The 25,310-nt window shown below is 41.7% G+C and overlaps 1 protein-coding gene across 12 annotated transcripts in view; it reads left to right on the forward strand.

Annotated features, from left to right (window-relative positions):
• ARSJ (arylsulfatase family member J) overlaps positions 1-18,325 on the forward strand; it is a 117,140-nt gene extending 98,815 nt beyond the window's left edge. For 3 of the 12 annotated variants that reach the window (XR_014955259.1, XR_014955260.1, XR_014955261.1), the window contains 2 exons: positions 2,286-4,154; positions 4,941-7,746. Coding sequence is in view for 1 of the 12 variants with exons in the window: in XM_031504670.3 (XP_031360530.2) it covers positions 2,286-3,687 (1,402 nt within the window). In the remaining 11 variants the exon portion in view is untranslated. Of the gene's footprint in view, positions 1-2,285; positions 4,832-4,940; positions 7,747-9,534; positions 14,960-15,066; positions 15,176-18,185 lie in introns of those variants that run through there. The other 9 variants (XR_014955252.1, XR_014955256.1, XR_014955258.1 and 6 more) reach the window with 9 other exon arrangements.
• The last annotated feature ends 6,985 nt before the right edge of the window (positions 18,326-25,310 follow it).

A 25,310-nucleotide genomic window follows, 5' to 3' on the forward strand; every position in this document is an offset into this window, starting at 1 on the left:
CACATAATGGATCAATTAGAAAGGTATGTGGTGCAGGAAAGTGTACAAATCTTGACCTTTTTTGTCATAGTGAACAGTCTTCTTATAATCAGAGGTTGATATTTCTTTGAAGCATTTCTACACTTGAAGTATTTTGCCTTAAAATGTATTGGTTGCAGGCTTCTTTTTTTACACATATGAGTATAAAAATGTGTCTCTTTGTCTGTGTGCCTATAGGTATATTCCAAAGTACAGCCATGCCAAAAATAGCACACAGGCACACACACATCTGGGAAACACACCAAAGTCTGCTGCAAAGAGGCAGCAGCAGGGAATATGTGTGCATATAGATGGATCTATGTTAGATGTGCAGTGTTACCAGCATATTGAATAACTTCCTGAGGGCACTGCTGAAACAAGATGCACTGCTGAATGCCTCTGTGACTGAGGCTAATTCTTGCTGGTTTTTGGTTCAATATTTGTCAGATCAACAGTGTAGGAATTTCATGCTTGGATCTGTAGTTGAAAAGCCCTCTCTGGGGAAATGGCCTGGTGGGAATTAATGTTATGTGACTATCGTGCTTTCTGTGTAGACATTTGCCTACAAGAGGAAGATTGGTTTGCAGAGTTTTACAGATTCTGTGGCCTGTTCCCCTCAGGCCCAGCTTCTCAGTTTTCAGAGGAGAAGGTTGGTGGAAGGATCCAGCTAGGTCCCTTCAGAGAAAATCCTGACTTCCAGCAAAATCAGCTTATTTTGGAGGAACTGCCCAGCTGGGACAGCGACCTGACCTTGTGGTCAAGGAGGCTGTCAGAGTGAAGAAAGCAGAAACTGTTGACTGAAATAGCCAAGTGGGGACAGGGACTTTTCCAGTTGGATCAAAAAATGGGAATTTTCTGAAAGGATTTAACAAGGCAGAGGAAAGAGAAGGGGAAGGAAATGAAATGCCTTCTGGACATAGTTCCCTGAGGAGTCCCAAATATGGAATGAGCTGAAGTATGAGGCACTGCATGGCTTTCCTGGTTGTAGTTTACCTGTTTTAAAAGTAGAATATTGCAGCTAAACCATGGGAAGGATGTGAGACTTGTGTGTGTGTGACATTTCTTTTACAAAAGCGAAGCGCAGATCCCAGAAACCCATATTTTTCAGGGTATGTTTTAGCTCTCTCCTGCAACATCTCCTGCGTTGTCAGCACCAGCCTGTGAGTTTGGGGACAATTGGGTGGCAAGGTTCCAGGTCCCCAGCCTGGTGCCAGAGACAATGCTGTGCAGAGGGGCCGGGGGGGCAGAGCGCAGCAGCAGCACTGCAGCACGCTGGGTCCAGAGCAGCACAACACCCAGAGCTTCTGCAGGCACTTAGTGAGACCGGAGCTTCTGGGTCCAGGGAAATTAGCTCCAGAATTAAATGGGAGTTGCACAATCCATACACATTGCCAGCCATTAAAGACAGCTATGGCGCCTTCGGAGATCTTGGCCAAGAAGGCCTCATATGAAAGCAGGCTTTAAGTTATTTATGGACAGGCAGAGCCTAATGGTTTTAATTTTCTAGACAGCTCAAGAGGCCGATCACATTGGCAACACCAGGAGAATGTGTCAAGAAACCCCAGCTCCTGCTACCACAAATTAATAAGAAGCGGTTTTGGGGGAGATACACAGTGTTGTGGACATGGCTGAGAATTGAACCTATTCTTACACTCAGGAAGAAGTTGTCTTTGGTCTACTATCTGCTGTTGCATTCTCTTTTTTAGTGTCAAACTGGTATAAATATATTTGCCCTTCATTTTTGGTACTTACTGCTGCCTGTGCTGGATTCGTTTTCTCATCATAAGGAGGCCATATGTATTCTTTACACATAGCCTGTAGTGCACTGCAGAATTTATTATCCCATCCTTTAAACATACTGCTCTTACACGCTCAAAGCCCAGCATTTTTATATGCTGTAGATACGTTCACCACTAGCAAATTACGAGGCACTGTAAAAATTGTATTTATCCACATAATTTTCTATAGCCATTGTTAAATGGAGACATGTGGAGGAGAGGAGGTTGCTTCAAAGTACCTGTGCTCCTGTATATGTGGGTATTTTGAGTAGTTTGGATCATGGAGGGAGAGGTTTCATCCCTCAGTGAGGCAAGGACAGATTTGATGGTGTGACCAAGCTGGCTTTTGAAAGCAGCGCACACAGGCACCCTGAAATATTTCCAGAGGAGGCTTTGGCATGCATAGGGATATTTTCTGTTAGGATTAAGGTGTCCATACACCTGAGCATTTCCTCCACCAGCCTGATGCCTTTCTCCTCTCACCTCCAGGTACCAGATCCACACAGGACTGCAGCACTCCATCATCCGGCCGACGCAGCCCAACTGCTTACCTCTGGATAACGTCACGCTACCTCAGAAGCTCAAGGAGGTTGGGTACTCCACGCACATGGTGGGCAAGTGGCACCTGGGGTTCTACCGCAGGGAGTGCATGCCCACACAGAGGGGGTTCGACTCCTTCTTCGGCTCGCTCCTGGGCAGCGGCGACTACTACACCCATTTCAAGTGCGACAGCCCCGGGATATGCGGCTACGACCTGTACGAGAACGACAACGCCGCCTGGGACCACGACAACGGCATCTACTCCACGCAGATGTACACGCAGAAAGTGCAGCAGATCCTGGCTTCTCATAACCCCAGGAAACCCATATTCCTGTATATTGCCTACCAAGCTGTCCATTCGCCTCTTCAGGCACCAGGAAGGTATTTTGAACATTACCGCTCGATAAACAACATCAACAGGCGGCGCTACGCAGCCATGCTGGCCTGCTTGGATGAGGCCATAAACAACGTGACCCTCGCTCTGAGGAAGTATGGCTACTATGAGAACAGCATTATCATTTATTCTTCTGATAACGGTGGGCAGCCAATGGCCGGAGGCAGTAACTGGCCGCTCCGAGGGAGCAAAGGCACCTATTGGGAAGGAGGTATCCGCGCTGTCGGGTTTGTGCACAGCCCCCTTCTGAAAAACAAGGGGTCTGTATGCAAGGAGCTGGTGCACATCACAGACTGGTTCCCCACGCTGATCACGCTGGCGGAGGGGCAGATCGATGAAGACATCCAGCTGGACGGCTACGACGTGTGGGAGACCATCAGCGAGGGCAGGCGTTCCCCGCGGGTGGACATCCTGCACAACATCGACCCGATCTACACCAAAGCCAAGAACGGCTCCTGGGCCGCTGGCTATGGGATCTGGAACACTGCCATCCAGTCTGCCATCAGAGTGAATCACTGGAAACTGCTGACGGGAAACCCGGGCTACAGCGACTGGGTGCCTCCGCAGGCCTTCAGCAACGCGGGTCCCAACCGCTGGCACAACGAGCGCGTCTCCTGGTCAGCCGGGAAAACCGTGTGGCTCTTCAACATCACGGCTGACCCCTACGAGCGCGTGGACCTGTCTGCCAGGCACCCCGAGGTGGTGAAGCAGCTGCTGCGGAGGCTCTCGCAGTTCAACAAGACCGCGGTTCCCGTCCGCTACCCGCCCAAGGACCCTCGCAGTAACCCCAAGCTCAACGGAGGAGTCTGGGGGCCGTGGTTTAAGGAGGACGAAAAGAAAAAGAAATCAGACAAAAGCAAAGGTGCGAATAAGCAGAAGAAGATCAAGAAGAAGAAGAAAGCAAATCGGAAAAAGGGGCAGTCGTTTCACTGCCGGTCACGTCTTGCTGGTGGGTAAACTCTAAGCAGGCTCCTTGGCCAGGCTTGAGTCAGCCTGGCCCCACTTCTTGAACTTCTGATGGAATAGACTAGAAATGCCAGTTCTGCACTATGAATGAAAATTGTCGTCTTTTAATTTTGTTTCTGATTTGACCAGCACAAGATACCTTAGCACTCTGAGTGACCATGTGACAGACTTTCTCCTTCACAGGATGAGTGGTCCTCACCCATCACCAGACACATTCCAGATAACAACAATGATAGCATCTTGTTTCAGGAAATGTAGCTTTGATGGACAAATGAGGTTCCTTCCTTAATTAGCTGGAATCTTTGGAGAGCGTGGAGATATTAATGGCAGATGTTCTCAAACTGACAGATAGCTCAGAGGGAGAAAGGAGAAGCAAAACACGAGAACCTCTGTGGTCAGTGTTAGTCATCAGCCTATGACATGTTTTGATACAACACAGCAAAAACTGAAGCTATCAGGTAACTTTGTAGAGGTGCTGGGGAGGGGGACATGGTAGGAGGAAAGCTGCTTCAAATTAGATTTTGTCCATCTTAACTAATCTGAAATATTTTTAACATTTCCTAGATGTCCTGAGCTCCCCCCATTTGCAGTAAAACACATGACCAGCGAGCGCACACCTCGTGTAATTTATTACAGGCATGAACAAAAACACATCACCAAAGTGAATGTAATATTTAAACACTTTAGGATAACTAAACAACAATATGTAAAATATATAATTTATTTTACAGCACAATCCTTATTTCTCTTCCATTAAAATTTCCTGGCTGATGCAAGGTACCCCTGTGGGTGCCAGGGTTGTTTGGGTTCTTTTAACGTTGACTTTTAAAATTTTATTTCCACCCTGTCGTTCAGAGTTAGTTTATTTAACAGATTCATATCCTCAGAGTACTGTAAACCAAGGAAATACTGTATACACTGCTAGGATGAGGAAGGAGAACAATTCAGGTGCGTCACTGCATTATGTATTTGCCTTCAGTGGTTTTGAATGTAACAAAGGGTTTATTTAATTTAGGAGTCCCATGAATATTGTTCAGTTTCTGTACAGAAGCTAGGCCATCTTGATGTTTGGGGGGGAAATTCTACTTTAAACCTTTTATTTATGTACCTATTAAAATAGTTTATTTTTATGGCATTCATAAAAGTGGTCTGCCTCTTTTTTTGCATTCAGGATAGGAATTCTGGCCTAGTTTGTTTTAAACAAATTCAAGTAAGCTGTTTCATTACTATTATTTTTGGTGCAGGGATGTTTTATGACATTTTGCTTCTGAAACAGAATTTCTTCTCTCAATACATACATCATTTGAGACATTCTTCAAAGTTTGCCCTTTTCCAAGGTGTCTGCATGGATGATGGATGCACGGACTGGCTGCACATTCGTGGTGATCTGTGGTAATTGATAAAATGCACACACACATATAAGCTTCAAGATTAAATATGTTAAGTAGAATTCATGATTCATTTGTTGAATGGCTATAACTTGTTTTGGTAACATTTCAGATAAGCCTGCTTTTCAGCAGTGTGTCACTTAACTCAGAAATTACATTTATATAAATGGATTATGGCTAAAAAATTGAGCATTCCTGAAATCAGAAATCTGAATGAAATACAACTATCAGCACTTCAGCAACCCCTGACCTTTTCAAAAGGCAGCTAACTGCTGGTACATAACTGCCAAACCCCAGAAAATTTCATACTAAAATATGTAAAGCAGACTAAAGCTGCCATTAACAAATCACAGAAACAAGTCAGGCAGCTCTTAGAGTTACTTCTGTAATGAATATACTGGGGACGACACAGAAATGGACTTGGAGAATTGCATGTAAATAATAATTATTAAAGAATGGTGTGCATCTACATAAGTGCTTAATATTGTCACTGTTATTTTTAATGCTGTGTGGTCCTTAAGATTACTAGTTAATTCCTTAGAAATCTGTCTAGCTTTTCTTCATATCCACGTTATCCAGTAAGTAATCAGGAACTTGGATGTTCTATAAATTCTCACTCTTTAAAAAAAAAATGTGCCATTGATGTCCTTAAAAGAAATGAGAATAACATACTGAGATATTATACTCTAAAATGTGATCTATAAAATTCTTATCTGTGAGGAGATACATTTAATTTTCCAAGGTAATTTTTAAAAGGCGAAAATTAGGTGTATAAGTTAAACTGTATACAGAGAGACCAAGATATTTTAATTTATTGTGGATTAATAGCAGCAAGGCAGGGTGATAGAGTGTTATCCTCATAGAATTAATTATTGCGCTTTTCCCTGAAAGTTTTATGGTGGCTTTGGCTTTCATTGGACCAAAGCAGCCAGAGAACATTTTTCTCTGACAGCATTTTATTGTATAATTATTTATATCTGTTCTCTCTCAGGCAGAATGGGAGTCCTTGAAAGTAACCAGTGCAAGGCAGAACAGTGGATCAGTTCTCTGTGTGTTAAATAAATGTGCCACGAGAGTAAGTGTTTGTAGAGTACACGGTGGGAGTACATTTCCAGTGAATCTGATACTTTGATCTAATAGAGGGCAAAAGTTGGCTTTAGAGTGGGGTAGACAATAGCCACAATTTAGCTGCATTCCTGAGTGTTTTGCTGGAATGCTCTGTGTCTGCTCTCACACACCACTTGTTGTGTCACTGCAACAGCGCAGTGGTCTCTGGTTCATGGGGATGCTGTGTAGCTCTCAAGCCCCACTCTCTGTTTGCTAAGCTCTCAGTAGCTCATACACTGTCCCAGCAGGATTTCACAGCTTGTTTACATCTGCAGATATGTTACATGCCCACTCTCTGGGAAGGTTTGATGGGTAAACACTGGAAAAGAGACCTGGAGAAAGGCTGGGTAGGGGACAGACTGTGGGGAGCATTTACTTACGATTTTTCAGGTTTTCTCAAGCTTTCTCCAGACATTGTGTGGGCATGGGGAAAAGGCAGGTTGGATATAACTCTGATCTGGTCTTAGAAACACCCACACCTTCAGAGAGCCAGCCTGTTCTTCAGAAGAATGCTGTCTTTTTCAGGTTTTCTCAATTTTATTTTAAAGCTCTTCACAAACAATCTTCTAATGGTAAGATAATTTTAACATCATCAGTGACTTTTAAAGTTTTATTACCAATAATATTATTATTGTGGTTGTGTTGTTGTTACTTAGTTTGCCATAAATGTGGAGACAAAACACTCTTCCACAGCTACAGGTAAAGAAGAGTAGAAGGCAGTGCCAGGAATGGTGAATAAAGCAGAACTGTCAGTCCTTCCCTGCAGGGAGATGAGAGGGGACGGCTGTATGGGTGTGAAGCTCAGCCAGACATGCAAACTTTGGAGCACAAAGGCACGCTGAGGTTCTCGGTGTACAATGTATTTGGAGAAGAATGTAGGAGAATAAAGAGGAAGAGAAAGGAGAAGGGTATGTAGGTAACATCCTGGGATCAGCACACCCCGAGTGCCTCTGAGCCCACGGCAGGGCAGCCCCCGGAGCTCGGGCGTGTCCCGGGCTCGGCTCCGCTCCCGGGGGCTCCCCAGGCACGGCTGCCCTCGGCCGCGGGGCCGCACGGATGCGTGGCACCATCCTGGGTGGGGGGACAGGCCAGCATCTTGGGAAGAGTCTGGTGTGGGGTCAGACAGACATTTTGTGCCAGGCTGTGGGTGGCTGTGCCATTTTGTGAGATACCATGAATCACTCTGCCATTTTATGGCAAGCTGTGGGGTCACTCCACCATGCTGTGTCAGATACTGAATTCCTCACAGTGGTATTCTTTCATGCAAATGGGGGTGCTGGATCTCCCAGGTTCTAGCCGAATGTGATTCAGGAAATCTCTGAGAAAAGAAGGAAAGAAAATTACTTGTAGTATGTTTTATAGGATTTTTTTTTTCAGCTAAGGAGATCTCTGAAGAAAGGGCTATTCCTTTGCTGATTATTGATGTGCACTATAACCCAGTACTGGAAGAAGTACCTGTTGGTTTTCAGTACATAACACTCCCAGATGAACACAGGTTCCTTTTGTCATCTGCCTTTAAAGCCAGTGAATGTTCATCAGTGATGCTGAGGCAAAGTGAGTAAAATCTGGTTTACTTCATACTACAGACACTTTTAATTATGCAACCAATGTTAGGTCTATTTGTCCAAAAGATAACATTAGCTCAGAAAAAGGCACTGGGACATACAATGTACCTGTTTGCTATTGATTTAATGAACTGTAGTCTTGGGACAGCAGGAATATTTCTATTGCCATTCTCCCTTTTATTTTCTTGTTTCCAAGAACAGGCAGAGAATGTGTATTTCCATGAGGGTTAAAAAAAATCCTGAGATTTAATTTAGCAGTTAAATAACACAAGCTCCACTTCACATCCCATTCTGTTCAGAGGAATACTCAATAATGTACATGATTTCCTTTCTGTGGATCATACATCAAGGTTTGATGAAGTGAAGGATTTGTGTCAAAGACGGGCCAATGTGAAAATACCAAAATGCTCTTTTTTCCTGCATTGTGCTTCCTGTTTTCATCTCTGCCAGGCAAGCGAATAACAAAAAATATAAATACAGATAACCACATGAAAGGAGATATAATTAAGTACCTGGATTTGAATTAATGGTGCAACAAAAGTATAATCCATGATATGGCTTAAAGTTATTTCATCAATTCCATTTGTTTCAGGTATAACCAGGGCAAGGTTGCTGAAGTTTAGCTTGTGACTGAAGTAACAGAACTGATTAACCACTGTTATTGTGAATTTCCATAACAAGGGGAGAACAGGGTCCTGAAATGTCATCCTGATGTAGCCTGAAAAATACTTTTTTATAATTCCTTATAAACATCAGTGTCTCAGTAAAAGTCAAGTATTTAATCACTTGAAATCAGTGCAGGCCATGACGTTTGTTGTCGTTCCCTAGATTTGCTTCAAAAGATCACTTATGAGCATTACTTGGCAAGAGTGTATTTATTCCTCCTTAAATGCAGCTTGCTTCTTCTAGTTAAGCTGAGTCAGCATGGAACAGTGGGCAGGAGAAAGTCAAAGCCTTACTCTGAGCATAGGAATGGTTCTACATCGGCAGTGTGCAGGGCACAATTTGGAAATGGACATCACTAGTGACAAAACATCTGTGTGAATTTGCCAAAATCCAAAGCAAGAGACTTAATTCCTTTTAGATAACCAAGCTGCATTTGTGGTTTTTAAGATGGCTGGAGACGAAGTGTGGCTCTGTGAGAAGTTGAAGAGCACCAAGCTGTGACTGCTGTCAGAGTTTGAATGAAGAAATTGCATGTTGCTTAAAAGGAGCATTTTGGGACAGTGAACTGTATGCCATTAAAGAAATGCTTCATATATCATCATCTAATTTTCTTCTAAAGAAACACAAGCTTCAAAGCTCTGAATATTGGCAAAACTTGAAGGGCATAACTAGTAATATCTTACCTTTGGGCAGCATTCTGAAGTCTTTCTCTCACAGCATACTTTTTTACAGTAATTGGTTCCAGTTTTATTTTGGTTTTCATCAGCAGATTCTATTACATTTTGTCACTCTGGATGGAAGGAATATAATTGGTGTTGATAAAAAGCATATTGGGTCGGTGGTGTTTATCTTCACCAAATTGTTTAGGCTCTCAAGTGACCCCTAAGCAATCTTTTAGCAGACCCACTGCTAGTACACCTAAAGAATTGATCTCTTATTACTCTGTGGCTGTGGAGAATTTGAAAGAAATCCACAAAGAAGGATTTAAAAAAGTACAGAGGGAATACATAGCTCTGGCCTTCAGCCCAGGTGACTTCAGCATCTTTTGTCTTTAAATGTGATTTCTTTGAGGTTTTTACTGCTGCTAGGTTTTTTTCTTTTCTCTTTGCAAGGAAAAAGGCTGCATGATTAATTCTGCTTTCAACACTGGACGTGAAAGTCTGCTTAGAAAGCCTCTGTGTGGAATGGCAGCAGAGAAGAGCAAGAAGTGCCTGCTTTTTGTGAGGAGGAACACACTGTGCTGTTTCCCCTGCCACAGCCACAGAGCCCTCACCAGCCGTTATTCAACTCCTCAGCCTGTGAGTGTGCCAAGATCTAGCAGTTATCCCAGGTAATGAGCGAGTTGAGATGAAGTGGTACCCTGTGTGGTTCCTGTCTTTGTTTCCCATCACTTTCTTGCCCTACAGCTTGACTGAACATGTGGGGTGCTTTTATTGAAATCTGTGGAAAAGTCTCAGCAGGCTGAGATCCCACTGACATCTGTTTCTTTCTCATCCATGCCAGAGGCCAGCATGAGGACCTGTACTAGGAGACAGTCTTTGAAACCCACATGGAGTCGTGTCTTTCCTATGGTAGCTGTGGTTGTTCCTCAGAGGCACACAGGAAACATTTCCTATAGCAGAGTCCTAAATTTAGCTGAATTCATAAGTATGCAATAACCATTCTCACTGTCCTGGCTGCTTACACCGTAGCCTTCTGAAATACACAGTGTCTTCCCAAAGGCATAAGGTCCAGATTGCCATTTCTTATTGTTGTCTTCAAGTCCCATTTCATTGCTCAAATCCAGGAAATTCTGTTTAACTAGAAGGTAGCTGTTTCTTGAACATGAGGAAAAACATCCACTTCTGACTTAGATCAGAAAAATATGAAAAATCTATTGCTTCCCATTATAAATCTCTTGCAGTAGTTAATATCTGAGGTAAAGGTATAAATGCCTTCTTTCTACTTTGGTTTTTGGTCTGGTTACAGATTCCAACTTTATGTTATTTTTATCCACAAGACAAAGAGTCCTCTGGCACCTGCTGTTTTCCTCTCATGATTGTACATCTGTATTCCAACCTTGAATTTTTTTTTAGAAGATGGACAGATTGACTTCTTAGAGTCTAATCATTTTATGGCACTTTCTCCAGTTCCGAAGTTAGAGCTGAAGTTTTTTTATACCCCTTCTCCAGATTTCCAGTAGACTGAAGAAAATGTGAACATAAAAAGTAAATAAAATATTCCAACATCAGTGTCCTTCAAATGATGTACAGGAATATCACCTCCTGAGGAGAAAGCCCTGTGGACTGCACTGAGCCTAGAGCATCCCCTGCTGCTCTGGGCTTGGGATGGCACTCCCAGGCAGGGAACTGGCTCTGGAGTTTGTTGTTAATTTTGTTGCTCTGTATGAGACAATCTTTTACTCCTTAGGTGTTGTTTATTCTTAGAAAGAAAAGAAAAAGAAAAAAAAAACCAAAAAAACCCCCCCCCCAAAAAAAAAAAACCAAAACCCCAAACATTCAAGTTTGAAAATATCCCAGAAAAAGGATTTCTTGTTTTCTTACAGCATTTCCATTTTCTGTCTTAACCCCTACAACCATTTTATAAAAGCCATCTGTGCAAAGCAGAAGGGGAAAATGTAAAAAAGATAAAGGATGCAGAATAAACTTTCTCATTATAGTTTATATCCCATGATATGCTCACAGCAGTCATGCCTGTAATGTGTAATTCAAGAAGAATACACCTGTCCTTCTTCCTTCTCTGAGGATTATATTTTCAAAAGTCACTTTTTCCCATTTTCTCATTTCAGAGGGTAGGCTCTGTTTAATTCCCTCTAATTGAAATCAGAGATATTATATTTATTTAAATATAGGCCTCAGGGTGTCATGCATAGCAGGAGTGTTTCAGTGGTTGCATTTCCCAACAGAACATGTTAAAGATCTTAGAGGTGAGTAATCAGTGCCATAAAATAGCTGCTCCATTTCTATAGTTACGGGGAAATCTTTGTTCTGAGTTTCCTGGTTCCAAGTGCAACATGCTGGTTTGTCACTGCTGAATGAGGAAATTCACTCAGTCTCTCTTCTGATTCCAGAATTATTCAAGCAGTAATTGCCTAGTGATACTGTTTCCTCAAAGATCATTTATTTTACACTGGTTTTTGTTCACCAAGCTCTTTCAGAACATACAAACAGCAGTAGCATTGCAGTGCAAGGGAGTCAGTGCTGCTGGAAATATTACCAGGTTTGATAATCAGAGTAGGGCAGGTCTGAGAGTTTGTAGTTCTTGCTGTGCACAGGTCCAGGTGAGAGACACACTGGCGTAAAGGGACATTTGGGGAATTACTGAGGTAGGTGTGACAGCAGTAAACCAAGATTGTTCATTATGGGGAAGGCATATAGAAGGAAAGCCAGTTCAGGTGTAAAGTTATCAACACTTTTCTTGTATTCCCAGTGGAAAAGCCATGTCAGGGACTCTTTTCTGTATTATTTCTCAAGACAGAAGACTTCCCTAGGTGCGAACATGTGTTTCTGGTGCTGAGATTTATCCTGTAATGCTGTAACTTTGGTTTACCTGAAGGAAACAAAGAAAAACAAAGGTTTTGTCCACAGAATGCACTGCTCACCACATTAAGTTTCTTCTGATTAACCCAGCCCTCAATCTCTCACTCTTCCCTGGGATTTTACCAGTCTTGTTCTTTGTTCTGTTCCCTTGCAGTTTGAATTTATTTTCCTTGGAAGCAGCAGTGCTGTTCCCAGCAGTGCTGGCTGTGCACTGGTGCTGTGAGCATGTCAGTTTTTAAGCCATGCGGGTGTTTCCTGCTCTGTAATATGCAATAAACAGGTTACCCTCTGGATTGAAGATTAAATCCATGCTTTTGTTAGCAAGTTGAAGCACAGGCTTTAGCTAAATTATCCCCAATGCTTTTGCCTGGCCATCTGTTTCCAACGGAAATGAATCTTGGGCTTTAATTATAAATCTCTTATGAATATTGTTTTTCTTTTCTTTTTATCCCAATCTGTCCTTCTGGAGACTGGTTGAACTCTGCCTGTGTCGTCTGAAAGGTGGGTGGGATCAGCAGTATGGCTCATGGTGTGATTCATTTTTTCTATTAGCCTTCCTGTTAATGACTTTAAATCTATTTATGCTCTTGCTGCAAGTTGAAGCAAAAATCTGTGTTACCAAACCATGTTCATAAATGTGCTACAGATACATATTCATTATGAGGCAGTCTAAGTACAAACATGTTAAACCATATGGAAAATCCGCCCCCATCTTGCTGAACTGTTCCAATGTTTAATTACCCAAATTGTTAGAAGTGTGCACCTCCGTTGTAATTGTTTTTCTAATTCTGATTTCCTGGTTTAGCCCTCAGATCATCTTATTATTCTTTATGTATGAAGATATACATAGATTGAAAACCAAACACAAAAACCTCCTAGTCCAGGTGCTGCTCTCTAACAAACATTACTCATCTCAGTAAGGATTTAAAATGCTGTGTAGTTATTATTTTTTTCCAAAGAAAGGGTGAAGTAATTATCTTCATTTTAAATTTAAGTGAGGGACAGGGAGGAGGACACTGAGTGCTCTGGGCTGGGGTGTCAGGAGAGTCCTTGGTAAGATCCTCTCTGGAGCTCTTCCCTTTTTCCTGGGAGGTAAAGGCGAGGTTTTCACATCTTGTGCAGTGCAGGACAGCAACTCCTTTTTGTGACCAAGAAAGAAAAGAAAAGCTCACCGAGTTACGCATCCTGGCACCTTTTCCAGCCCTGCTGGGGAACTTGGCCCTTGCTAATCAGCACGAAGACCTTGAGCAAGAGAGGAACTGTCTCCAGAGACAGCTGCATTTATTGCTTCACCCCAGAACCGCTGAGCTGGGCCGGTGTTCAGCACTCAGCACTGAAATCTTGGGGGATGTGCAGGTCTTCTGCTCCAGCTTTCACCCTACCAGCTTCACTTCCCATCCCTCCCCCTCAAAACTGGTGCTTTGCTATCAGTTAGGATCATTCTCTTTGAAGGATTTCCAGTTTAGAAGGGTGCCAGGTTGTCTTTTGATCCTCATGAAGATGCTTTCTCTCCAGAATGACCAGAGTCACTTTTATTAAAACACGCTTTATTCAGACATTCTCATAGCCATGGCTTTGTTTGAGTCACCATCATGGAGGGATTTAAAAGCTGTGTAGATGTGGCAGGTGGGGAGACAGTTAGTGGTGGCCTTTCTGCCACTGTTAAATCAGCCCATGGATTTTCTCCCTGTATGATTTTGTTCTGCTTGTGCTTGTACAGAAAAAGTATCTCCACTAAGTGCTTGATACAGCTTTTAAAGCAGTCCTGAGAAGGTTTTGTTATTACTTTATAGGATGAGACAAGGAAGTATCTTCACACTCACCCCTTTCCCCCCATTTCTGCACTAAGTTCAGTGAGTGAAAATGATTCACTCTAATTTGTTCTCATTCCTTCCCCAGCTGTCTTCTTCCCTGAAAAACACTATATTTCTTTTCATATTCTCCATGAATATTGTGGCTGTGACTTCTTCATCCCACATTCCTCATGGAGAAGTTTAACAGCAACTCCTGTGAAGAGCAGGTATCTGAGAAGCATGAGACAAAAGGTGGATTCTATCTGGTACCAGCTCTCTGCACTTCTGGGAGCCCTTGGAATGAGAGGAGATGCTCCAAGGATCATTCAGCTGGACCTATAAGTTTCTGGGCTGTGAAATGTAGAATAATACAGAAGCAGGACATGGAAGATAATGACAAGAGTTCCCCTCAAATGAAGGCTCTGGCATTACATATTCAGCCTCTGGGAAAAAATATAGATAGAACTTGTTTATAGAGCAGGAAAGATGGCTGATTCTTCGTCCACTTTTGAATAAAGAACTCTGAACAACGGAAGAAGCATTTGTGTGGATTTTTGTATGAGGAGATGACTTCAATGTATTCTCAATCACTGTCTATGTGTATATTTAGTAGAAAACCAGATATTTAGGCAAGGAAAGGTAATCCAAGACACTTGTAACTGTTATGATGCAATGTAATCAAAGTTACTCTTGCAGTGACACAAATAGTTGTATTAAGCCTCCTGACCCTGGACTTTGGACTTTTCCATCCATAAATCCTCCTAAATCAGTAACCTCTGGGTGTTGATGGCTTGTGTTAGGCCCTCTCTACATACCAGCCTTGGGAAATCAAGCTTGGAATATTTCAAGTTCCAGCTGCTGTGCCTGGAGATGCAAGAGGTGTGCTCGGGCTCATTAAATCTGCAGGACTTGGGAGCAGTGCCCGTGGTGACACCACGGACAATATTCCACATGAAACCCAAGCACTGGAACTCCTTGGCTTGAGGCACATGCGAGTGCTCGGGAGCAGTTTCAGAGCCAACTCCAGCACATCTCCTTGTTTTTCAGCTGCTGATGAAGAGATGGTTTGTACAAAAAAAGTCAGAAGTGAAACGCATGTCCTCAGGGAGGCTGGAGATGGAAATAGTTCTCCTGTGAGGCACCACACACACATGGACTGGAGGCTGCTTTGGAGTTTCTCCAGAGACCAGACACCTTTCCCACAGGTAGCTGAGCTTTCTCCTGCCAGGAGTTTTGTGGGGAAAACAAAATGCAGTGTCAGATGTGGAGTTCTTACAGAGGATAATATCCTTACACATCTTCATTTCCCCAGGCTAAGAGAGGACTGCTTTTGAAAACATGGATAAGCCACCTGTGCTACCTTACCACTTTAATTGTTTCCAGCTATAGGCAGAGATCTGGAGACATGCTGGATAAGTAAGGTGAGCTCTGGATTCCAAAAGAAGGAGTCTTTCCCTTTAAGCCTGCTCATTTCTTCAATCTAACACAACTAAACTGAAATACTCTTTATTTCTTTTAAACTCTGCTTCTCAATTTGCTTTTGAATTGCTTTCATCTAGAGTGCAAAATTCCAAGTCACTGCAGAAAAGTTGTCTGAGGAATATTCTTGGCAGTACTGCTAGCAGAGAGTACAGGAAACCTCACAAGAGAGTCGGTTCCAGCAGCACTGCCATCCACGTTTCACAGCTGCAGGGATGTTCAGAGCAAATCCAAACACTGGCTTTCCCTGCAGCAGAGCCACAGTTACCCAGGACACAACCCTGGCAATGTTCAGGGCCAGGCTGGATGGGGATTGGAGCCACCTGGTCCCATGGAAGGTATCCCTGCCCATGACAGGGGGTGGCTTGGATGGTCTCTAAGGTCCCTTCCAACCCCAAAATGTTCCATGGTCCCATGAAAACACTTGCAGGCAGCCCCTTGAGCTGCTCAGCATTACTGCACCAATACATTGGCCTCATCTGTGAATGAAGCACATTTTCTGTTAATGGTGCAAGCTCTTGAATATCACCTTATCTAAAATGTCCTTGAGATGGAAGGGGTCCTCAGCACCCCATTTTGGCCAGGAGATTATCCCTCTGCAGAAGACACCGTGGAGGGGCTGTGAGGCTGCCAGAAGGCCAAGCCATGGTGACTTCTCTGTGAAAACAGAGAGGCCTTCATTGCAACAGCCCCAAAATCTACAGGGAGTAAGAGCAATTCAGAAGTGCATTGCTGGCTTCACCCTGTGTGTTCCTCAGAGGAGGCAGAACCTCAGCTTTGCCTTGGATAACTCGTGCTGCAGCACTGGGGCTCCTCAGCATGCCCCTAAGGGGAAGGTAACACGGGCAGTGCAGCCAGGGCTGTACACTGACACCTGTGCTGGCATCTCTGCTCTGCTCTTGGGCCTTAATCTCACTTGGTCTTCAAGTCTGCAATAGAACTAGCACTTTTTAAGCCAGTTACTTTCAGAATTATTTTGCTTTTAGGCAGTACAGGTGTTATTTATTTACTGGTTTCACTAAATTTTCTTATTTCTCTCCTGGAAATGACAGATATTTTTGTCTGATCCTGGCAACTGCAATAACCACATAACCCTGAACTGGCTATTTAACCCACTGCTGTTGATTTAGGTGAAACCATCAGGAAGTCTCATGCAGTTTAAAAAATACCTGAATAGCAGTGTGGCAGTGTGTTTGTGGGTACGTGTGAACAGTTGAGGCGTGGTGGGAAAGACTTCATCAGTAATTTTGTCAGTAGTTTTTATGCAGAACTCTGACTTAGCATTTTCTATCATATAATATTGGAATAATACAAATTTCTTGAGGCAGATTAATTGCTGAGTAAAATTTCAGAATTGAATAAAACTGGAAAAAAAGTCAATTAATATGCTTCTGACAACTTTCCCAAATATATTAAACCTAAGGAAATACCCTAGGGTATTTTATATTTAATATCTTAAGGTATTTAATATTTAAGATATATTAATATTCTAAGGGTATTTCAGGAATAGGAGACACCATTTTCTTGCAATAAATGACTTTAAAACAGAAAACAGTAATCATGTAGAAGGGCAAAGTATTAAGAAATACTTGATTGCGCTAAATAATCATCTTTAAAAATTTTCCTGATTGTCCTGACCTTTTCTTTTTGTCACTTAGCTGATCTGCATGTTATGAGTTATCAGTTGAATTGGGTATAGAAACAATTAAACCCAGCTCCCAAGTCTTCCAGAATGACTAAAGCAAAAGCAGATGATAGTTGGGAGATAGCTGTGCAATAGTATTCACTGTTCAGGAAATAATACATAGCAAGCTATAGAGACTTCTGGGGAAAACACCAGCAAGGAGTATACATTTTTTTTCCAGTTATTATATTATCTTCCAAAAAAACAGGTCGCGCTCATACTGTGTTTGTAGTAAGTAAAGTTAGCACATGGTGAAAGAAAGTCCTGTAAAAATGTCAGCATTCAAAGAAAATGATTTCTTGGACCCCCACACACAAACACAGATACACACACATGCATATGACCAAGAGCCAGCTTTTTTGGTAAATAGTAGCTTTCCTTACAGGTTTTTATTCAGTAAATGTGGAATCTCTGAATTATGCCATATTAGTCAACTTTAAAAACTTATAAAAATACATTTTGATCTCTTAATACACCTGCTTTGGCAGCACACCCTGGCTGCAGAGGTCTGAGTGCTCATTTCTCATGCAGGAATCACAACTTGTGTCTTACTTATTCACTTACTTCTCATGCGTCTTACCCTCTTGCTTGTGCTTTCTTTCATGGATGCACATTTTTCAGAGACTTCAGTAAAGTTCCTTGTGAAATAGCAGTGAAGTATGAAAATCACTTAACTGATTAGACAGAGATATAATTTACTCAACATATTCAAGATCAGAGAGACCGAATAACCTTTTTTGCTCACAAAGTGGATTTAACATCACAAAGAAGGAACATATGGTTTCATCTTTTGCTAAGTTATTACTTTTATTCTTTTTCCTTTGCCTTTTTTTTTTTTTTTTTTTTGGATGTAAAATAAATAATCCATGCAGACAATGGAAAGTAACGGTGTAAAGACTGAAAACTGTAAGTCAAACAATGGGCCATAGAAGCAAAACTGTGTGGAGGTGAAGGGTACCCTCAGGACTTATTTATGTGTATCTAGATAATTTTCTTTTGTTTTAAGAGTCTGCTTGAGTGCAATTAGGGTCACTTTGCATGAATGTAAGTGTCACGCTTGATTTGTGTACACAGTGATTGCACAAAATCACACCCAGGTGAAATACTGCCTGACAGTTCCCTTGAAGCTCCAGGAAAGGTTTGTTCTATACCATTTATTTTGCTGTGACTTGGAAACTGATAGGTAGTTGTGGGTGGCACAAGTACCTGGTGTGGGTGCTCTGTATCTCATTAGTGATGCTGGTTGCTGCTCTGATTTCCCATTCCAGGACTAAAGCAGATGTTTGGCAGTGTGGGAGCAAGGAGAATCTAGGTACAATGTGAAAGCAGAACCTTAATGCAGCAAAAGGCCCAAGCAGCTCCTCAGGATTTGGTGATGTAGAGTGCATTAGCCAAGGGGATGAGTTGGAACAGGCAAAGTTGCCCTGCATTCTCCTCCACCACGTATGGTAAATGTGTTCTATCATTGTTTTCATATATTGCATATAATCAAGTGTGGTTTTCCTGGGGAGGTGTGGGAATTGTTAGTTGGGAATGGCGATGTTTTTCAACAGTTGCTCATTCTCATTAAGAGAAATGTTTGGAAAAAGTTGTCCTAGCCCATTGAAACACTAAGAAATTTCCAGGCAGGTGAGATGTAGAGGCACTCACTGGGTTGTAAACTCTGATTCTGCATTACCAAAACATTATGAGATTTCTGTTCAGTGTCTACATGCGTTCAAAATGTAGTTTTACATCTTTGAAAGATTCCATCCCTCTTCCCTCCAGCAGTACCTCAGCACTGCCCAACAGCAAACTCTTCCTGCTGGCTTGGAAAGCCATTTTACCTACTGCAAACTCCAACAGCCTTTGGAATATGCAGAGCTCCCAATGAGATCTGCAGGCCTTGGAGCAGGTACAGCCTGCTGCAGGGTGACAGTCACTCACCCGCTCACACACAGGGTGCACAGATGCACACTCACCTACAAAACCCTCCAAAAATATCAGCACAGATGAGTAAAACTGCAGGGTTTTTTCATAGCTTGGCAGAAATCGCTGTAAGGACTCTCAGCGTGCAATAATATTTTCCCCTTGGAGTTTGGAGAGTAAGAGTTAAGAGAGCTCAAATCCTGTATTATTCTGGGCAGCTGTAAAGGAAAGTATTTTGTATTGCTGGAATTGCTGGAGCGTGTACTTAAAATTGAAAGTGCTCACCAGGCTGAAGTGGTCTAAATTGAAATTACTATCGTTGGTCATGAGCTTTAATACTTTCACTAGTTTGATCAAGAAGAGGGGAAATTAATACTAAAAAAGACAAGTGTAACACATATCCACTCATTTTGCTATCTTTGCACTCTTTCAGCAGAGTGATTGTTGTACATTTTATCCATAGAAAGGGAATCGAGCCCTTGTTTAATTCCTGTAGTGTTCCAAATATTGCTACTGCAACGATGTCTTACCAAATGTCAGTGGAACAGCTTTGGAGTTGATGTGAACTGTCAGGGGTTTTGGTTTTTACTGTATTGGTGACCAAGTTGTTAAAGCCTAAAGCTAAAGGGAACTTCTGCATGTAGCCACAGAGCCATAGTCAAAATATTTATAGCCAAGAATAATGCAAAAAGAGAGAGAATGAATATACAAGTGGAGTCTTAAATGCTTTTTTTGCTTTGGTTTCTCCCTTTCAGCAGCTGGTACAGCTGTTAGAGTCCTTTTACATTGAAAAGAAGGGAAAGAAAGAAGAGAAGAGCTGGATATTTGGGGGGAAAAATAATAAAATAGAAAACAGAATTGTAGCTCTTGGGACAGTAATTATTCTTTCCAAGCACAGCAATTCAAATGGGTCATAAGTGGGTCAAATAAAGATGAGTGTAAAGAAGTCCAGCATGTGCCTGTTCTGTAATTGTATGCTCTAATCCCACTGCCTGTTCGGGGGAAGTGCCCCAGATGCCGTGGTTACTGCGAGTGACAGCTGTCCTTGGGTGCTGCTTCCCGGAATGGCCGCAGGGGATCAGATGACCAAGCCTGCTGGCCTGCTATTCCCAGTTCCTCCTTGTTCCCTGCTGCCTTTTCCTTCAGCTCAGAGCTTTCCTCTCTGACCAGCAGAGCCCTGTGGCATATAAGGAACACCAGGTATCTTTATCTACCCCGTCTGCCTCCAGTAGAAGGAAAAATGGTAATTCTTCGTGTTTCTTTCATGGCCCATCATAAATCTGTCACTTTGAAAAATAAAAAGACAGACTTAAATTAATTACTGTCATACTGATTCCACTTGGCCAGATTCATTAGGCAATCCTATCCCTGCATAAACCCCCAAATACCGCTCTGGGTAAAACCTAGCAGAGAAATGCATCAGACTCATTTATATTTCATTGTTTTAAGTGGTTTCCTCTGTAAATATTGCAGCGATGATGTATATATTGAGGTGAATAACGAAGCAGAAAACTTAAAAAAACCTTGACTGGAAACTTTCAGGGTTCCTGTTAGGGTAACCTTTCTTAATCAAAAAAGAGCTAACAGCTCTCTCCTAGCACAGGCTGATTGGATTTTTACAAATGGTGAGTAATTACCTAAATACCAACACTTATACAAATATTTGCCATTAACAAACTGCATTAGTTAGTAAATGGTTGCACATGAGACTGTGCTAGGGGCTTACGTGTGCACAAGTCTTATTATTCACATAAGCATCTATTATTTGAAGCAAAATTGAACTCCTATGCCAGGATGTAGAACAGGAGAGGTGGCCATTAATTTCTTCCATGCTTCTAATACTTGACAGCAAAAGCACTAACTTACTATTTATTTATTATTATTACTGTTCCTTTACACTTCAGCTGGTTCAGAGAGACCATTGTGCTCCAAATGTGTAAATTATAGAGAGAATGGAGATGGCTCGATGTAAGTAAAGCCATGGTAGCTCACGGAGTAGTGACCCAGGAAGAGTCTCGTGTGGTAAATGATAGCAAAACTAAACATTAGACTTGTAATCATGCAGGGGCCATAAAAATTAATTGTATTTGAGTTCAAACTGTTGAAAAGCTTAATCTCTTCAGGGGAGGATTTGTGGAAGTGCAGTGTCCTTCAGGGAACCATGCAAATCTGCCATTGCAGTGGCCTTTTTCCTGGGGTTTCCTCAGGGATCACAAAGAATTTATAGGGAGGCTATATTTTTTTTGTAGTCACACTGCCTTTACCAGCTGCACAAATTCTTCCTTGGATGACTGCATTCCACAAAAGCTATTACATAAAATGTTGGGATTCTTATTTTCATTGCCTTTAGTTTTTCTGCAAAGACAACTTCTCTCTGAGAAGTACCCAGAGCATGTAGGTTCCAGCAGGGAGAAGAGCCTGCATGTTTATCCTGTCCACTGAGGGTATTTGGAAAATACTGTTACATCTGCATGCACATTGTATGCAACTGAATGGGAACAGTGTTTGTGATTGCAAAAGAAATATTAAAAAGAGCCTTGATTTGTTGTGCCTGTGTTGTGTGGGACTGGATACCCAAGGCCACATAGACCAGAGATTTAATTCCTGCTCTTATCTCCTCTCATGTTGCTGCCTGGGAATTCATTACCTTTATCAATACAGAAGAATAAGCTCTTTTAAAGCAACAGCACAGTAAAAGAAAGCAAATTGTGATCTCATTTGTTGGTAGCAGTGGTGAGATGAACTGCAGCTCTGACCTATTTCTCCAGAGTTTCAATTATCTGCAGTAATGGTACCATTTTGCTTCTTAAATCCTGGATTATTGTAATTTGAGATTTAGAGAAGTTACTCTCTCTGTTTACAGACCTTGGTCCTTCAAGAGATAGGAGCAAGCCAGCCTCATGAATACACATGAGGGAGCAAAGACAAGGCAGGTGATCGAGCCGGAAGGAATTGGTAATTTTAATTTTAATATTTTATATAGATAATTTAAGAAGATGTCTATGTAATAAATACAATTTTATTTATTTCCATGTACATATAATACATTATTTTAATATTTTTATACATATATACATGAAAATATGTACTTCCCTATCCATATGTGTCCCCACACGGAATGATCTAAACCAGGGTCACGTGGTGAGGGATCTGGGTTTTGTTCACTTGTCTGTAAAACTCCACTTTGCTGAGACATGATCAGGATGTGCACCATGGGAGTGATAAATATAAAAGACTCGAAGAAATCAAGTTCTTAGATATTCAGAACCAAACCCCTTGGCAATAGAAGTTGACACAGCTGCCTTTAAATCAATTTAATACTTGCTTAAATCAGTGGAAGGAAAGTGAATTTCCCTGTCTGAGGATCTCGTATTTATAATCTGATTTCATTTTTTATTTATTAGCAGCGTATACAGCCTTAAGAACAACTTTTTTTCCCCCCGAGTTTTATATTTATCTGTTTCATCAAAATGAACAGAAAATATGTTCATATGTTTTCCTCAAGTCAAATTTCCATGGTAAATTTTCAGCCCTCAGAATATACCATAGATTTAGTGGGCTCTTGGTCATGGTTGTGCTTGGTCAAAGCTGGACTCAATGGTCTTGAAGGTCTTTTCCAGCCCCAGTCATTCCATGATTCCATGGGTTTTGTTGTTTCACCACTCAGGGTGCTGTGAGCAGCATTTACAGCAGCATTGGGTTGGTAACAAACACAGAAATCGTGAGTCAGGTTCTTACCCAGCACAGGACCAGCTCTAAAACCTGAGTTTTCAGAAAAAAAGCCCCAGCAAACCAAACCAACTCGTGTCTCTTTTTCTTTACCCACTGCTTTCTGCCACATCTTCACTTTGCCCCAGCCCATAAACACTGACAAAACACTTAACACCAGGACTCTTCCACAGTTAAATGCCAAATTCTTGAAACTGAATTCCCCATTGTCACCAAGACCATTCAGACCATTGATTTCACAGCAGTTCCACTTACTTTGTTCAATCCTGGTGGTTTTGCCTGCCTTCAGTCGAACAGGAAACCATTCCCTTTTTGGTCACGGATCTACTCTGTAGAAGATGATCACACAAAATGGCTGTTCCAGGCTGGCTTGTCCTCCAGAGCCTTTTGTCTGTGTCAGGGAGATGCCACAAGCACCACCCATGGACTATGTGGATTTTAAAGAGCTCTGTCATGCCTGCAGGAGGCTGAGGTTGAGCAAGGATGAGTAAACTACAACTGCACCTGCTCTTTGTAAGGAGCCTCATTCGTGTTTGGATTCCTGTGCAAAGTCAGAAAGTTCTCCTGATGGGGAATGGTGCTGGCTGAGGTTTTGAGGAAGACATTCATGGCTGACACGTGGGCTCAGCCTCTGCTGCTCTTGGACAGGGTTGCAGGGAGAGCACAAAGGTTTGGTGGAAATCAGGAGATGTTTGGGGTGAGGCAGCTGACAAAGCTGAAAAATTGGTGCTGTTGTTTAAATTACTGTAACAAATTTTAAATCTTTCCCATCCAGGTAGCAAAGAAGGGATTGACACTGACACTGATGGGAAGGAGATACTGCCATGATTTGCCCAAAAATGAGACAGAACATTTTCTTTCCTCCCGAGGGATATGCACTGGAAACAGGCAAAAGGTGGGTGCCTCAAAGTTACAAGAGAGGTTTGCTGTAAAAATGAGAACACACGCTAAAATCTCAAGCACTAACTCTAAGTGTAAATCAAACATTTTCCTCATTCCCTAAACACAACAACTCAGCAAATACATCGGAAAAGGCAGATGAGTAATCAAGCCAGTCTCGCTTCACAGCTGTCCAGGGAATTTCAGGTACTCTTGGAATCTTGTGGCTCCTAACTTAATGTGCATTTCCTAGATAGGTCTTCTTTAGAATTTTCTTGTTTTTGTCTACCTACAATTTTTTTTTTTGTGATAGAAAGGTATGTACATTAAGACACCTTCCACTATATGATCATATTGTTATAGGTATTATCATAATTAATTACTTTAATTCTCCTTAAAATATATAGATAGTTTCAAGGTCAAGAAAATTAATAAATGGCCAATAACTAACAATTACCCAGTATATATTGAAATAAAATTCCTAAGAATATCAAAAGAGATCTTATTAAAGACTGAAAAAGTTGGTTATAAAGATTTCACAATGGATAAGAATCACCAGCCATGCAATAACCTAAAACATAAAGACAAAAACATGTGTCCTTTAGTATAGCTGTAATATAAGTACTAGTTACCTTTTATATGATTCAATGTTTAATATTAAAGTTTCTAGACTTTACATCAAATCCTGGATTACGAAGAGTATCCCATAGACATTTTCAGCTGTTTATCTCCACTTTGCTACAATTGTAATAACAGTAATTTGTTGCTAAGAAAAACAAATACATTTGGTACAATGTAGCTTGTTTAGGTTTTTTATTGTTACTAAAACTTAGAGATTTGCTGTGACATCGCTACATCTTAAAAACAAAAACAGATGAACTTTATAGAGTAGTAAATAGTTGATCAATTTTGAGCCAGATTTAAGAGTAAGGCATTTTGGCCAAGATAGGAGAACTTTTTAAATGCTGATTAAAACCAAATATGTTTAGAATCTGTGTCCAGCTCTGCCCTTTCCTCCCTTTTTCCATGCTACCTCAAATGTTAGTCTAGGAAGAACTGGAAATAAAATTTGTCTTCACCATCTGGTATCTGACATTTGGAAGAAGTCCTTATTTGACTAGTAATGAGAGAATTAGGACCAGTTGGGCTATAAATCATTATCCTCAAATTTACAAATCTGGTACATTTTTAATGGCAAAACAGATAATGCCCTATGTGGAAAGGGCCACATCCCCCAAGAAACAGATGCTCATCCAGGCATTCAAATACCAAACTGATGGAGGAACCTTTCAAGGAAATATACATAAGGGGAAAAAAATGATGAGGAGTACAGGAGGGCCACAGAAATTGTTAATGACCCAGGGATTATCTGTTCCAAAACTACATGGAAGACACAACTAGGAAAAAAAATGTTTATCCTAACACAGACACCCAGTGAGGAAATAGTATACAGCAACATGGGATTATCCCTCAAAAGATGAAATTGGAAAGGATTTCCCATCCTAATTACATCAACTTTATAAAGATCAAGTTTAGACAAAATATCCCAAAGCTGACTTGACAACTTCACAGAGGAAGGAGAAAATCAAAACCAGACCCAGATGTTGCATGTTACGGGCGAATTCATATGAATGAGTCATGCACATTATGTAAGCAAGGGATGGGGAAGGACCATGGGAAGGTCACCCAGGAGCTCCCTGTTGTGCTGGGCACTGGGAAAACATGGAGCACGAGAAGAGCTCAAGCTCTGAGTCAAATCTGGAGAACTGCTGAATGCTGGCTTCAGGAGAAGGGGTTTTGCCATGCAATGGGAGAGCACTGAGAAAGGAAGAGAAGGCTGGGACCATTGCAGAGCTCTGATGAGGAAGGGCTGTGAG

The sequence above is a fragment of the Lonchura striata genome, chromosome 4 (genome assembly GCF_050655825.1).
Source record: "Lonchura striata isolate lonStrDom1 chromosome 4, ASM5065582v1, whole genome shotgun sequence".
NCBI lineage: Eukaryota > Metazoa > Chordata > Aves > Passeriformes > Estrildidae > Lonchura > Lonchura striata.